Genomic DNA, 16,025 nt, shown 5'->3' on the forward strand with positions numbered 1-16,025 from the left:
TCTATCTTTTCAGTGTTAGTGCTTGGACACTGCAACTGCATTGCCAAGACAGGCACCTTCTTTGCAGAAGAAAATTTTACTTCTGATGCTGTTGTCAGCCATGATAGTTATTGCAGCTTCAGCAGAAACTTCCAACCACGTATGATCTGGTATTTTGAAGTTGTAAGTATGAACTGAGTGTCACAGACCACAAAACGTCTTATCAGCAAGGGAAAGAGCACAGCTCTTAACACATACCTGCCATTATTGTGCCAGAACCTGTTTTATTTAGCACCAAAGTGGCTTCCTCACTTCTGAAAGCTGAAAACACAGACTGCATTAAGAGACCAGTGAGTTTCAACTGCTGATTTCTCCTTTCAAACTTAGTTATTAAATTTATAGAGAAACCTATTTGACTAGAAAGAGACTTTGCACAAAACCCATGGTTGGCTCATGCCTAGAATTTTATTCAATCCATTCAAAAAATAGACAGAACTATAAGGTGGCACATATTGTCAGAGAGTACAAATGTCACATCTTTCTTCATATAGTTTAATTTAAATCCATAGATTAAGACAGTGAAATAATTGCCCTGGGTGGGAAAATAATTAGGGGTCTTCCATGAAAGGACAAGTCTTTAGGTAGGCATTTACACAAATGTAACTTAAGCATAAGTTTTTCTATCCTCTATAAAAATATAAACAGCATTTCAAAATGTCTTTAGACATGTATGTTAAGGTAATCTAATATGACATCGATGTACTGACAGAATACAGGGCCTGGGCATTTATTACAAACCACATTTATTAACCCACACCCAGCCAAAACTAAAACATTTTGTATGAGCCTCAAACATAACACAATATGATGAAAGAAACAATATCAAGCCAAAGACATACAAGTATGATGTTCCTCCTCCCATGTGAATTCTTTCTCTTTATTTTGTAGTTTTTCTTAATACAGCAATGACTAAGACAAAAGTGGCACCTCAGCACAGGTTAACTGCAACTCAGGATCAAATACAACTTGCCTTTCCTAGAAAGTAACATTGCTGGGAAGTGACACGTGCCAGGATCAAATTAAGGACACTCACTGTGTGAGTATGTTTTACCTGTGCAGTATTACTTTGATACAGACTGTATGTAGCATGTGACAGGAGGACAAGTGCAAATTACAAGGGCAGAATCTTGGCTTCCCAGACAGCAGAACCAGGCAGGAAAACTAAGATTAAACAGCATTTTAAAAGCAAGAAGAAAATTAAACAAAAAGCCAACTCATCTAAACTTTAATAGCGGGATGTACGGTGTTCCTGGTACAGTTGTCGTAAATGCACCCTAGGTTTTCCAGGGATGCAATCTGATAAGCCAACCACCTAATGATTGTTGCAAGAACTTACTGGTTCCACACAGACTAAAACGTTCAAATATACTGATACATTGGTCACAGGTCTAATCATAAAATTTTCTTTTTCCCAATCCTAAATTTTTACTGTAGCAGCTTCCCCATTAGCTGCATGTTTTTATAGCAGAGCACTGGGTGTTGTCATTGACTAGCACTGATGCCAACAAGGCTGGTATTTTCCAGTTAGTGATCTACAAGTGAGAAACAAAACATAAGGAAAGGGTCAGGTTTCAGATAAAGGTTGGACGTTTTGAACTCTGGACAAAGTGACAGGTATCTTTGATTCTCCTGGTGCTGGCGCTTTTGTGACTGGGTTTGCCTGGGCTTTTATATCAGCTATTCTCTCTTTAAATCTTTGCTGGAGGTACTTCTCTTCTTTGGAGTAACTTTTAGCAAAAGCAGACATCAGCAGACATGCTGCCACGGTGGACCCTCCAACACAAAACAAGATTGCTCCTGCCAGCTTACATATATCAAGGGACCCATTAAACTGAATGGCATGGGTATCCACAACAACAAAATCATCTTTCCCAAGAGCTTCGATTTTCGGTGGCACAAGGAAACCCACTACAAGAACTGTTACACCTATCAGCATAAAAGCCGTCCCAGAGATGAGTCCGACCTGGAAAACAAAGAAACAAATAAAACCCCAGTTAATATGTCTTTCCAATTTTCACTTGGTAAGTGCTCCTAGGAGGCATTTAGCTTTCTCTGTGTCTTGCAGATTTAGTTCTCTCTTCTAGGAGAAGGCTGGTATTTTTCTCTTAGGTCATATGAGGCTCTACTAGAACTAGAATATATGAAAAAACTGTCTTTTTACATTTTGTATTTATATAATTATTGACATTTCTGGAAACAATAGAATATATGTCTAATAGCACTTCATGTTGAAAGGCCCCATCACAGAGAGGATAACAATTTAACCACAGTTTTGTAAAAGGGATTATTTCTTTAACTTTAGGTGGTGTTTAGCACAACAGATCAGTACCCGCTGACAGTCTGTGTCATATCCACTACTTGCTTTTAGTTCATGAACTGTCACTCCTTTGCAGGGATTAGAAGGAAGTTGCTATTGCCATGAACAGATCACAGAGTATTTCTAGCATATTTCAAGTGTAAGCGCAAAATTTGGTTTACACAGAATGTCCCTGGGGTAGGGTAGGGACTGGATGGCCTCACAGGCCCCTTCCAAACTCTTCTGTTCTTCAGCCCTGTCAAGTTCTCTGACCTTAATGGAGATCTTTTGGTTTTCTTGATCCCTCAGTCACACAGACCTCGAGTTACTGCTCTTAACCTACCAGTCCTATTCCCAATAATCTGGCAGGACTATTGTGGGTGCAGAGCAGAGGTAAACTACACTTTTAAGATATATGTGGGGTTCCAAGACAAGACACTGATGTTGCAATGACATCATGACAGACAAACTAGAGGATCCAGAGCCCCCAGAACTGCCTTGGAAGCTGATGTATTTTGGTAAGAGTGTCCTGCTTTCAGACACAGTTATTTGGTTGTCTCAGGTAAACTGAGCAACAAAGGGCCTTTCTGGATGAGTACTTAAAACCATTAGTTACACAAAGTAAGTCTGGAAATGGGAGTTTCTCTCTCCACTAAAAAGTAACAGGTAGTACCTTCCAGAATACAGAGCTCCACCTGCTAGGCGATCTCTGAATCTGAAAATCATCCTCATACTCCCAAATTGAAGCTGTGCAGTCCTCATAAAACTGATGCAGGTAGGACCGAACTCCATAGCGTTGGTATCCTCCCTCGGTGCTGCCCTGCGCATGCTTGGACCCGCAGATGTCAGCATAGGAGCTCATCCTTCCTACCTACGAGAGATGTCATGCAAAGCAGATCATTATTAGCGTGGCAGGAGAGCAAAAATGGCTGCAAACTCTCCAGCTGATATGAAAAAAAGCAGTGCAGGAGAGACCTTTCCTTCAGTTTTTTTTCCAAACCAAGAAATGAGCTGGGTGGAGTTGCATGCAATGACTCAGCTTAAGCAAACGCAACGAACTCAGTGTCTTGGCACAGAAAGACTAAAGGTGCTACAGGAAACATTCCCTCCCATATACAGGGTGCTCACTCCCCATCTTTTGCACTAGTGTGCTATTGTGTTTCCATGAAGATCAAAAAAAGCAGAATATGCCAGGTAACAAAATCCAGCATCTCTCAAGGACTCGTGTTGCGTCTCATCCAGACTGCTTCTATTGTTTAACCAGAGTTTGCAACCTTAGGAACTTTCCAAACTGCTGGGTAACAGGATTTTTTTTCACGTTTCTTTTCCTGAGCTTCTAAAGTGCAGGACTAAGCATTGCCATACCATTCACAGCATGGGAAACAGAGGCAAAATAATTCCTAGACAGATTAAAACAGTATAGAAAGTGTACTTAAATATGGATAGTTAAAAATAAAAAAATGGAATGCCACAGCAGCACCAATCTGCTCAATGAAGAATGATATGGAAATATTAGGCCAAGTGCCGGGTCCTGCACTTTGGCCACAACAACCTCCTGCAGCTCTACAGGTTGGGGACAGAGTGGCTGGAGAGCAGCCAGGCAGAAAGGGACCTGGGAGTTTGGATTGACAGGAAGCTGAACATGAGCCAGCAGTGTGCCCAGGTGGCCAAGAAGGCCAATGGCATCCTGGCCAGGATCAGGAACAGCATGGCCAGCATGACCAGGGAAGTGATTCTTCCCCTGTCCTCAGCGCTGGTGAGGCCACACCTCGAGTGCTGTGTCCAGTTCTGGGCCCCTCAGTTCAGGAAGGACATTGAGGTGCTGGAGCAGGTCCAGAGAAGAGCAACAAGGCTGGTGAAGGGACTTAAGCACAAGTCCTGTGAGGAGAGGCTGAGGATGCTGGGGTTGTTTAGCCTGGAGAACAGGAGGCTCAGGGAGACCTCATCACTCTCTACAACTACCTGAAAGGAGGTTGTAGACAGGTGGGGGTTGGTCTCTTCTCCCAGGCAGCTATCAGTAAAACAAGAGGGCACGGTCTTGAGCTCTGCCAGGGGAGGTTTAGGTTAGATATTAAGGAAGAAATTCTTTACAGAGAGGGTAATCAGGCATTGGAATGGGCTGCCCAGGGAAGTGGTGGATTCTCCGTCCCTGGAGGTTTTTAAGATGAGACTGGATGTGGCACTTAGTGCCACTGTCTAGCAACCACGGCGGTGTTGGATCAGGGGTTGGACTTGATGATCTCAGAGGTCCCTTCCAACCTAGCTGATTCTATGATTAAACTTATGGCAAAGTACTGTTTCCTTGAAGAAATCAATGTCCAAGCTCCTGCTGACTTCAATAAAATCAGAATTTTGCCTGCTATAAAAACCACCAATAAAGTTCCCAACTCTTTCCACTTCATGGAAGTTCTCCTAGCACGCAAAATCTGTATTTAACTATGCAAGTCTAAGGCCTGAACTTGCCTGCACAGGTGTGATGCTACTGAATTCAATGAAATAATACTAGCCCCTAAAAACAACTTGAGCAACAGGTCAATGTTTCTTAAGCTGACCGACTTCTTTTTAAAGAAGTTCAAAGAGCCTTAGTCCAAAGGGAACTCTTAATCAGAACTTGCATCTGAGTGTCATGGCTGAATTTATATGAGCTTCAAGCAGTACATCAGTTTGCCACAGCAATTTCACCTAGAGGGAGGAAGCTTTGATGTGGTCCTGGCAGCTAGGACCTCCCAACTTGCAGCCCTTCAGATCTTTGCCCTTTGAGAATGGGTGATCTTGCTGGGTATGAAATACCTGGGTATGCAAAAAACCCAAACAGTGGTACATTCAAATTAAGGACAATTTAGAAAATATTGATGGGGACCCCAGGCCCCGAGCTCATCAAAGGGGTTTTTACTTTAAAAATATACAAGGCTCCAAAAAATCACCAGAGCAGGGCACCAGCTCACCTTTGTGAAACTTGACCTGTTCCTTCCCCACCCCCACACACTTGAGTTGGTCTGAGCCAATAATTAATATAATAATCCAGTGTCTCATAACAGCCTGAATGAAGCTCTTGGCTGGCTCTGAAACCACTGCTGGTATAAACAGTGAATTTCCAGCCTTTTGAAATCTGTTTGCATTCTTGGCTCAGGAATAAGGAGGGATTTGCTTTTTCCTCTTTATAGAAACCAGTTATCTTGGGGGTTTATTTATTTTTCATATCTAATGAATTTAGTCTGGAATTTCATGATCTCAACATCTTATAATTGCAAATATCTCTCCTACAACTTGTGTTGAGGTTTGAAGGCTCCCACAGAAGTCACAACCCAGTGGACGGAGGTAGCCACATGTTCCCGGGGGACGTGCCAAGGGCTGGAGCAAACATTGCTGCTGGCTGACCTTTGCAGAACAACAGAGGTAATGCCAGGCACACCATCTGTCAAGAGTCCCTTTTTTGAACCCAAAACTGACTCTATATCCCCCGTAGGTTTCCCTTTTCCACCTCAGCCACTGTAAAGCTTTAGGAAATCAAAGAATCACTCTCTGACTCTGTGGATGGGCTTGCTCTCTGCTGACAGTACAGCACCAGTGTCCTTCAGAGAGTGCTCAAGCTGCTGGCCTTCCCAAGCAAGGCAGAAAAACAGGCAGGGTGGACAGAGACCTTGATACAGCAGGAAACTCCTGGGCAGCAAGAGCTGCTCACCAGGTGAGCAGGGAGAGCCTGGCCCCTGGGCCACCCTATGTCAAGTTGTACGTAGCTAACACTTATGTTTCCAACAACAGCTAATATACTGAAAAACATTCATTTCTGTCATGGCTTAAGCCCAGCTGGCAGTTCAGCACCTCACAGCCACTAGCTCACTTCCAGCCCCCACCCGCATCGTGGTAAAACAGGGAATAGAATAAAAAGTAAAGCTTGCAGGTTGAGACAAGAACAGTTTAATAATTGAAACAAAGTAGAAATATAATAATAATAATAGTAAATAAAAAAGGAGAGATAAAACTCATGAACAACAAGTGATGTATGATACCATTTCTCACCACCTGCTGACCAATGCCAAACCTCATCCCCAAACTGCCATTGTCCCCTTCCAGGTAACTCCCTCAGTGTCTATACTGGGCATGAAGTTCTATGGTGTGGAATATCCCTTTGGCCAGCTCATGTCAGCTGTCCTGACAGAGCATGATACACTGAAAAAGTCCTTGGCTTACAGTAAGCCCTAAGCAACAACCAAAACATCAGTGTGTTATAATGCTATTCTCACACTGAGTCCAAAACACAGCACTGTACTGGCTACTGAGAAAAAAATGAACTCTATGTCATTTGAAACCAGGATAGTTTGTTGTGCTTTTTTACAACGCTATGAGGCTTTGAACACTTACTTTTTGAGGTACAAAAAAAAAATTGTGGTATGTATATAAGTATATAATCTGAACTCTCGTGGGGAAGAGCTGCAATATATTCTACTTTTGGAGCCTGTTTGTTCTTTTGCTTTTTGTTTCCTTCAGGAGTCCCTCCTTCTGCTGTTTATCCCCTACCCAAAAAGAGAGCAAAAGCAGTCCTCTTTTCTCACTGCCACCATTTCTTCAACAGCTAGCTGCCATCTTCCACAGCACAAGCACTGAAGAGTTGTCATAAAACCAGAGTTATGCCCACTTCATAAAAATACCTTAGGGGGAAAGGAGAAGAGGAAAAAGTGGTGTAGTTTACCATAGCTCTCACACACAGGGTCACACCACCTATACCTCAAGGATAAAATCACTTTACATCCATATCCCTCCACCTGTCTTTTGGCTATGAGTAAGCAAGGAATCCATCTCCCACGTCAGAAAGAGAATAAAGTAAAGAGGTCAACCAAAGCTCTGCAGAGATTCATTCTCTCGTGTCCTTACTTAGAACTTTATTCTCACATCAACCCTACCTCCTTAAATAAATTATGTTCAACTCGTTGCCAACTTAAGTCATTCAGGTAAACATATTTAGCATCATACAATGAGCAGAATGAGAGGTATTTTCCCCAGGTGTGACTCTGTAAGGTCAACACAAGGATGAACCAGAATTAACATGACCAGATAATGTGGCCTGCCAAATCTTGCTTGTATTACTCCAGCTGCCACCAGCAACATTCAGAAAGCAGGTGAAGCACATTGAGTCTGAACCAGCAACTTTAGTTACTGTAATTTATTTAGGAAAACTCAGTGTGACATGACAGAAAGCTGTATAAACATTATATTGCATTCACTGCACTGTCTGTAGGTTTAGTCAAGCGATAAAAAGGAGGATGCAGTGTTTCAAACAGCTTGATAAAGAATTGCCTGTAAGGGCCACACAGCCTGGAATCACTTACATGACACATAGATTCTTTTTCTTTAGCAATCTAAAAGGCTAATAGGTGGTTTTGGTCAGCCATATGAGCAAAATGATAAATAAGAGCTGGGAGGTGGAATAGAAGACAAAAGAATTATCTTTTGCTTGAAAGAGTTGTGATAGCATCAAGTGGTATGACCTTTTAAAATGGAAGGGGGAAAAAAAAAGACTGCCAGCACCATTAATTTCTTTCAAGCACTGCATATTAGTTCTACTGAACATTTTCTTCATGTTGACTCTTTCACTTATAAGCAACCTCCTACCTTTTGCAAAATATCTTGCCCTTTAGAGAGAAGAGAAAAAGAGGAAGAGGAAGAAGAGGAAGAGTGCTCAGCCCTGTATGAAGCATCCAGGTAATCTGGCCTAAGATGGTCTCCTCTCTCAGCTGCTATATAAACATACTGTTGTTCTTGCTACTTGTAGATGGGGCAACGGAACTGAAATAGTAAGAGTATGGTGGGAGGAAACAGTTCTCCACAAATAAGAAGGAAACTTTTGTCTCAGCATCAATTTGCATTGGACAAATAAATACTGCAGCAGCTATGATCTCAGGAGTGTTGATGTGTATTTGCATGTCTTGCCTTCACGGCTGAGAAACTAAAAGCTGAAATACTGGGAAACTTTTGCTGAAAAGAGTGTCGCTGTTACCCATATCTCTGTTATGCATGAGCTGAGTGCATGCATCCAGGCCGCAGGAAGTGGTTTGTTTACTCGTTAAGTTTTTCAGTGCCTAAACCCAAGGTGCTTAGGAACGGCTGGGATGTAGGATCACAGCTTCAGAGCACTGCGTAGTAGCAATCCATCCCCTAGCAACTTTTGTTTCCATGGCGAAAGCTGTCCTGTTTACTTTGAGCTTTACTATTCTTTGCTATCTGGGGAGATGTGACTGGATTGGTGAACAGACAGATTAAAAGATGACCTAGCCCTATGAAAAATTACCCAATAAATTTTCCAACTGCTTTGCTTTCTTATGGAAGGGTTGGACACATTTTAAAAAATAAAAATGTAAGGAACTGGCATTTGAAAAGCAGAACAGAAGGAAATAAGGATGTGCCATTGCTCTGTGACACCACACAGCCACCGAATGCAAGCCACAAATGCTGATGGCTGGCTCGGGTGAAGCCCCCTTCCCCTTTCTTCAGATTTAGACACTTTGACCCTTCTGTTCGGAGGACCACGTTTCAAGTCCTTACCTATAGAAAGCGAGATCCCTGCGAAGGGTGAACACTGCAATAAATAACCTGTCTTTTACAGTAGTATCCGAGGTGGCCTTTCTGATGCCTCCTGAGCTCCCTGTCACCCCAGCTCCCGGCGCTTTCCCAGGCTGCTCCTGCCCCGGTGCCCTCCCGCCGCCGCGGCTCCCGCCCGGCGCCCTGCGCTCGCAGGGGAATGCGGCGCTGCCACGGGCAGCCCATGGCATGGCCGTGGGCACCTGCTGCCGCTCCTCTGAGCACAGACGGGGTGCCCAGCTGCCCTCCGGGGGAACTTCTGCACCCCTGCCATGCACGGCTGGGGGGGCGGGCGGGGCAGCAGCGCCTTCTTCTGTTCCCCGGCGGGGCGGCACCGCCCGCTCCGCAGCCACCAGGGGCCGGAGCGCGATGCTCTCCTTCTCCCGCTTCTCGGTGGGAACGGGAGAATTCCGCAGCGCCCGTATCCCGGAGAAGCTCTCGGCGCCCGCGACCCTCCCGGCCGGCGGCGCCCCGGGGACAGAAGAAGGCCCGGCCCGGCTGCCCCTTCCCCTGCCCCGCAGCGCCCGGGGCAGCGGGGCACCAGCCTCCCTCGGGAGGCTTGCCTCCCCGAGCCGGGAGGCAAACCTGGGGTCCCGCTGTACCCCCCGTCCCCCGCCGCACGTCTGCTGCCCTCCGCGGGATGCTCCGCGCCGGCGGTCACAGGAGCCCCCGCCGCGCCCGCCGATCTGCCGAGTCCCCAAGTTTGCCGAGCGGGCCGGCGCCGCGGTTTTACCTGTCCCTCCTGCCGCTGCCCTCGGCCGGCGAGCCCCCTTGACGGCGGCGCTAGCTGCGGCCCTCCCACCCCGGTCCCATCTCCGCTCTGCGCCGCGGCAGCCCCAGACACCACGTATTATGTAGGGCCCGGAGCGCCGCTCGCTCCCGCGCCGTGCCTGCGCACTGAGCCGCCGCCGCCGCCGCCGGGCGCGGACCGGCGCCGGGCCCCGCTCGCCCGCCGCCCCCGCCTCAGGCGCCTGCCCGGGGCGGCCCCGCCGCTCCCCGGCTGCCGGGATTCGAGTCCCTAAGGCCGGGGCCGCCCCCCAGGGCCGAGTAGGCCCGCAGGTGCACGCCAAGGTCACAGGAGTCTCCTCCCTGCGTGTAGGGGGCAGAGGCAGGTGATCGCCCCCCGCCACCACCCCCTTTTAATCAGCATCGAAGACACCAGGGACTCAACGCCATTTGTCCAATCGAGTGGATAGGCACGACAGAAAGTGTCCTGCCAAGGGCAAGGCGCTGAGATCTGGGGGGTTGGGGAAATGGATCGCTTAGCAGGAGACCCAGGGGGACTCCTCAGAGAAACAGAGTGAGGCTCAGAGCCGAGCGTCTGGGGTCTGTCCTGATAACAACAGGCTGGTGGTTCAGTGGGAAAAGATTTCAAAAAAGCAAGTTTGGGGCGTTAAGGAAGCTACTTAGAGAGCATGACAAGGCTAAGAGCTGGAGATGCTGCAGTGTATCCAATATGTAATTCCTCTGAAAAAATAATGAGAATGTGAAGGGCAAGAGTGCTAAAAAGTCGTATCCATGTGGTGTACTGAAACAGTGCACGAAAATAGAGTATTGCTGCATGCAGAAAAAATGGAAGGGCATTAAAACAAAATGAGGTAGTATTAGCCAAAGGAAAAAACAAGATATTTTTAAAGTGCTTAAATCTCTATAGCATATGAAGAAGAAGGTGTGAGTAATGGCTTCATTAATACCGTGAGCTCCTTTGAAAAGACCTTGCATTTGATGACAACAGTAAGTTTGGGCAATTGCAAACTAGGAATCATAAAAATAACTATTAAAAAAAGAGCAAGTAAGGGATTACATTTGGAGGAAGAAGTGCTGGTTTCAGTGGATTTCATCCTGTCCATACCCCAGCCCACAGCAGCTAGCAAGTATTAAACTGACAATTATTTGTGAAAAACCAGCAAAATACAGCAAAGTGCTACATGAGTGAAAAGCCAGATGGAGTATCAGTTTTAAAAAAAATTCTGTGATTGATTGTCCAGTAAGATTAACACCAGATTTACCTATAGTATTGCAGTTATGACTGAATGCGGCTTTATCTCAGATCAGGAAGATGTCTTGTGTAGAAAAAGCAATTAATCTACGTGATCTGTCCTCCCTCTGTTCACAAAGCTCCTTTTGATTATTTACCTACTGACAAAAGCAATAAATAAAAGGAACATGAAATAACTGTGTTGGCCCAGTACAGTTTTGTTTCCTGACACAGAAATTATATGCTCAGCTAACCAAGACAAATTAATATTTTAGCAATGGGAACATTTGCAGTAATGCAAAAAATGATCTGTGAACTCCAAATTAACAACCCTGAAGGTTAACCACTGATTATATGATAAGTTGCTTTTAGTGCACTTTTAGTGCATTAAGAAAACTATAAACTCAGCCTGAGATCAGAGCTATTCTTGAAGTGTGTCTGAGTTTGGTTGTGAGAGGCATTGAACAGAAGAGTGTAAATGTCCTGTTTAGCCTTGAAATAGGTAACATCATTGCAAAGATGTTATAGAATACCAGAACATATAGGTCATGGTGGGACTCAGGATTTGATCTGCTCTTATATGAAGGAATTTCCAAATGTAAATCTTTCCTCAGTACTCAACTTTCACAAAACATGGACTGTGTTTATCCTGAGGGCTTTAACTGGTCATGGCATGGAGAGCAAGTTCAATTTTGTACCTCAAGCTGTAGATGCTGTTAACTTGCTTGGGTTTTTTTCCCCTGTGGAGAGGGAACCCAAGTCTAGTGCTTTCCTTATCTTCCACCTGCTATCCTACAGGTTTGCAATGGACAGTAGTGAGCACGGTGAGGAAAAAATCCTGCCAAGAACTTCTGTAGGTGGTGGTTGCCATAGAGTTTACAGGCTTCTCTCTTAGTGAGAGTTGAAGTGATTTTATCAGCCGGTTTGATGAACACAACTTAGTTAGCTTCTGGGAACCTGCGCTGAATCAGAGAAATTACAGTTTCCGTGAAACACATTTCTCTTGTAGCAAAATGCAGCAATTGGTATGAGTCTCTTGTTCACTGAGTTGCAGATATCTATCCGTATTTGCTTAATGGTGATGGCAAGATTCCAGAGGCTGTTCTTCTGTTTCATGTGCTGTGGAAAACTGTGGCCTGAATAGTTCTGCTCTAGTGACATAATTGACACAGTTGCCTGTCCTTACCTTCCTAATGACTGGCTCACCTTCATCTGGAGAGCAAGGCCCATAACGCTCCTACTTCTGGAAAATCTTCAGTTGACACAGATCCACAGGGAGAAGGACTAATATCTAATAGCTATCTGCCCTTCTTCTAGCTTCAAGTTTCCTCAAGGAATTGTTTCTGCCATTCAGAAGTGCCTTTAAGTGGCCAGTAATACTGGAGAGGAATGGGGCAACAAGGCAGAGGTCAGTTCGGTTCTGTAGCGCTGTTCTAGGGCTAGGAGGGTATATTATAAAGAGTATTTTAGTTTTTCGAAGCTTCTGACACAGAGCATGGTTTATGAATGAAAGTATCTGTCAGACTCTAGACAGATACTGCCAGCTGCTGCATTCCAGTTTTATCTGAGGTAATTTGTCTTTTGCTATTGTCCAGAAATCAGTGCTTGGCTACTTGTTTGTCAGATATTGCTGTATTTCTCAATGCTTTGTTCAGAATGTTCTAGCTAGCAAAAAGGATTAATTGTGGTAATTTGTCATATTCTGCCATCACCATCTTTGTATATAGATTTGTTCTTGTCCCTTGAGCCAGAAATACAGAAGGTGCTTTCTTGACAATCAAGATCATAAATCTAGGTGCTTTTGTTCTATCTTACCCTGAAAACATATGGCCTAGGAACTGTTAGTTTGCTTTTTCATTCTTGATGATGCTGGTGAATTTGAATATCACTATACCAGGAATATTTGGGAGCTGTGTAATCCGACATGTGCATAGACAAATGATTGAAGATGTGGCAACAACAGGGATCTCACATGAGGCAGCAAACATTTGCCTGTGAGGGGATGCTAAGCAAAGAGGAATAGGCAGAAGGAATTAGAAATATTTCAGTGACCCATCTTCACTCAGAGACTGCCTCCATTCATCATGTTTGTTTTTCCAGTGTTTGGTAAAAAACTTGCTTGCTCTTTAGGCCTGGTTGTTTCTAAATAAGCTTTGCAGATGTACTGTGTCTCCATGGTTTAGAGGCAAAAAAGCCTTAATTTAGACCCAAATGAAACAGCAAAATATCAAACCCACCCTTTTCTAGAAGTGTCAAGTGTTGGACAGCAAATGTTTGCAGCAGAGAGTATTTTATTTGCAGCAGCAGCTACTACTACCGCTAGACGGCTGTGTTGTTTTAAATTATACCGCCTATGAAGATCAGTACCTAGGAGCTTGGGTTAATTTTTAAAATTTAGTTTCTCAAGGGAAGTGTAATTCAAAGTCAAGGGCAGGTGAAGGGAAACTGTTCAGTCATTCTAAGAAGTTCAGTTTTTTCAAGAGGAGATGTCATGCTGAGCATCCCTGTCAAGGGAAGACTTTCAAGAGTGCTCTGCTCCCAGTGGGACAGCCAGTCAGGGGCTGGGCTGAGCTATGGCTGCCACGTGCATGAGTTACTTGTGCTTGAGTGGGTTAGGCCATGTCAGATGAGTTTATCTCTCTGTTGTACTCTTGTCTCTGGTGCCTGTGAGAAAAAATGTTTGAACGAAGATGTCTTTTGGTAACTCTCGCATGCCTATGCATTTTGTTCCCATAGGTGAGGTTGCTAAAGTTGCTTCACATGCCATGTGCCAAGTTCTTCTGTGTTTTGGTGCCCACATGGAAATGGGAGCAACTGAAAACTTGATGTCTACTGTGAATGCTGAGTGTCATGAGGATTACATTGATAACTGCTGTCAAAATCCTCTGGAGTCTTAATATTTTATCTATCTGATCTCTATTCCAGAAGTCATTATACTGCTTCTTATCAGCTTTTGTTAAACTGGTTGGCTTTTATAAAGCAGCCATTGTAAGTTTATAATGCAGTTACTCTGTGGCTGGTCTCTCATATACCTTTATGTGTAATACAAGTGTTAACAATAGGGCAGAGTGAAGGTAGTACACAAATATAGTGTAATAAATGTGAGCAGAGTTTTAAAAGACATATTTTGATTATAATGGCAAAGATGGGAAGGACAACACCCTGATGTTACTGTTGCCCATGTATACTGATAGTGTCTGAGAGTGGCTGTTATTAGGCAGGAACCATACTGTCTCCAGGATGCTGTAAAAACCTCTGTGCAAAAGCATCTTCTGGTTCAAGTTGTTTGTTTTTGTTGTCTGAAAAAGTGTCTTTGTAATGTAATCAGCCACTATATCAAGTGTCAATTGCCAGGGTGTCATTGATTGTCTGTTAGTCTGTATTTCTGGTTCAGAAAATACTGCTAGATTTTAGTGATGAAAGTCTCTTTCAAAACAATTACTTCCCAGAGAGCAGTGAGAAGGGTTAGATGAGTGCCGTCTCAACTTTTGCAACCAACTATATAGTTACTTTCAAGAGAATCTCTATCAAATTGCAACCCAAAGACAACACCTGTGTTGCTCCAGAACTTTTAACCTCTATTTAGAAAGAAAAACTCCAAACTAAAGAGAGCATTCACTGATAATTCTTATGATTTATAGATGTTATGGCAAAATAAATATGTCAAATCTATCCAAGGTGTTTGAATAGAGACACAAGGGAAATGTTATCTTCTTTTTAGCCAGTCCAATAAACATTTGGTTCCACCTTTGACCTTGGTGCACTTTCGGAGGCGATGGGACTAGTGGGATTACAGGGATTATCCTCAAGAGAGCAGAACACTATTATTTTTGAACTAAAAAAAAAATAGCTGAAGTTCTGTAGTGACATTGTCTACCTTAATTCACTGATGTTCAAAAGTAAATAGGCAACAATCATAGGCAGACCAGTTACACTCTCATGAACACCTGAGAGTGAGAAGTGTAATCTCTTTGATGTATGAGCCAGCAAGGTTTCAGTGTGAATATCATCCTTTTGACATCATCCTTGGACTTGCATGTGGGACATTTAAAACATCACTGCATTTTTGAAGATGTCACAAGACTGATTGTTATAAATCTTCTGCTTGTGCCTACAGAGTTTAAAAACCCTTTTGATTTCTATAACCATATTTCACTGGGAGCGTGGTGCTCTGCACTTGGTAGAGCTAATTCAGCAGAGCACCTTTTCTCTCCAGAACTTTTAATGTCTATAATAGTTGTGTGCAGACTTCATGAGGAAATAGCACATGTGTTTCATAACAAAATATGTTTCACTGTCTCCTTTCTGCTGTTTTCTTGCCTGATGTTATATGATGATGTATTTTTTGAAAAATGAATTTTTAATGGGGAATTAAGTCACTGTTTCATCCTATTCCCTTGTTTAATAGCATGCTCATGACAGGTACTCATTCTAGGTGTTTTGTGCTGGAAAGATGGAAATTTAAGCGACAGATTTTCAAAACATTAGGATCTAATTATTTGGGCAATGGTATCTCATTGAAGAAAGCTAAACCTTTTGAAATCAATGAGATGAAGTTGTCTAAATAATACATTTGAATGCCTTGTTTTATTTAATGTGAGAAAATTAATGTAGGTGGGATTGGGTTTTGTTTGTTTTTGTTTGTATGTTTGTGTTGGGTGGTTGGTTGCTTGGCTGGTTGGTTCGGTTTTTAACCAATTCACACTCTACAGTGCGATATGTCCCAATCATTTTTTGCTTGGTGGTAACATGATCATGATGTTACTGACATGTTTTGGTAGTTACTGACATAGCTTGGAACTTTCACTGGGTCACGAGCTATGTCTTTTTATTAGGTGTTTTGAGTGCAATTTGGATGCTCTACAGCTAGAAATGGGAAAAGTAGGATCTTCTGTTCATGATTGATATGCCTAGCATTCAAAGAAATTTCTCCAATTCTTTTTGCCTATGTTATCAATTTCAAGGCTGAAAGATATCATTATGCTTTTCTAGTCAACATCTCTCATAACCAAGGGCAATAATTCTGTTCTCCAACTTCTGGAATTATTTTTACCTGTTACATAAATTAATACATAATTTTATTTTGACAGATTGTAAATTCACTGAAAAAATGTTTCTGGAGGGTTGGAAAAAGGG

General features: G+C 43.5%; 1 protein-coding gene across 1 annotated transcript; it reads right to left on the reverse strand.

The window, feature by feature from the left end:
• Positions 1 to 419: 419 nt before the first annotated feature.
• Positions 420 to 9,921, reverse strand: NRSN1 (neurensin 1). The gene is made up of 3 exons (XM_027676033.1): positions 9,645 to 9,921; positions 3,009 to 3,206; positions 420 to 2,002 (listed from the first exon to the last, which is right to left on the reverse strand). The coding sequence occupies exons 2-3, from the start codon at positions 3,195 to 3,197 to the stop codon at positions 1,604 to 1,606; spliced, it is 588 nt and encodes a 195-aa protein (XP_027531834.1). The 5' UTR covers positions 3,198 to 3,206; positions 9,645 to 9,921; the 3' UTR covers positions 420 to 1,603.
• Positions 9,922 to 16,025: the final 6,104 nt, after the last annotated feature.

Source organism: Neopelma chrysocephalum, unplaced genomic scaffold (assembly GCF_003984885.1).
Source record: "Neopelma chrysocephalum unplaced genomic scaffold, ASM398488v2 Primary Assembly neopelma1_26, whole genome shotgun sequence".
Taxonomy (NCBI): domain Eukaryota; kingdom Metazoa; phylum Chordata; class Aves; order Passeriformes; family Pipridae; genus Neopelma; species Neopelma chrysocephalum.

Bases quoted from the DNA above. Each gene is read 5' to 3' on its own strand.
- NRSN1 (XM_027676033.1), bottom strand. From the start codon at position 3,197: ATGAGCTCCTATGCTGACATCTGCGGGTCCAAGCATGCGCAGGGCAGC. The intron at 2,003-3,008 runs GTACTACCTGTT...TTTGTTTTCCAG, and splicing joins GGAGCTCTGTATTCTGGAAG to GTCGGACTCATCTCTGGGAC.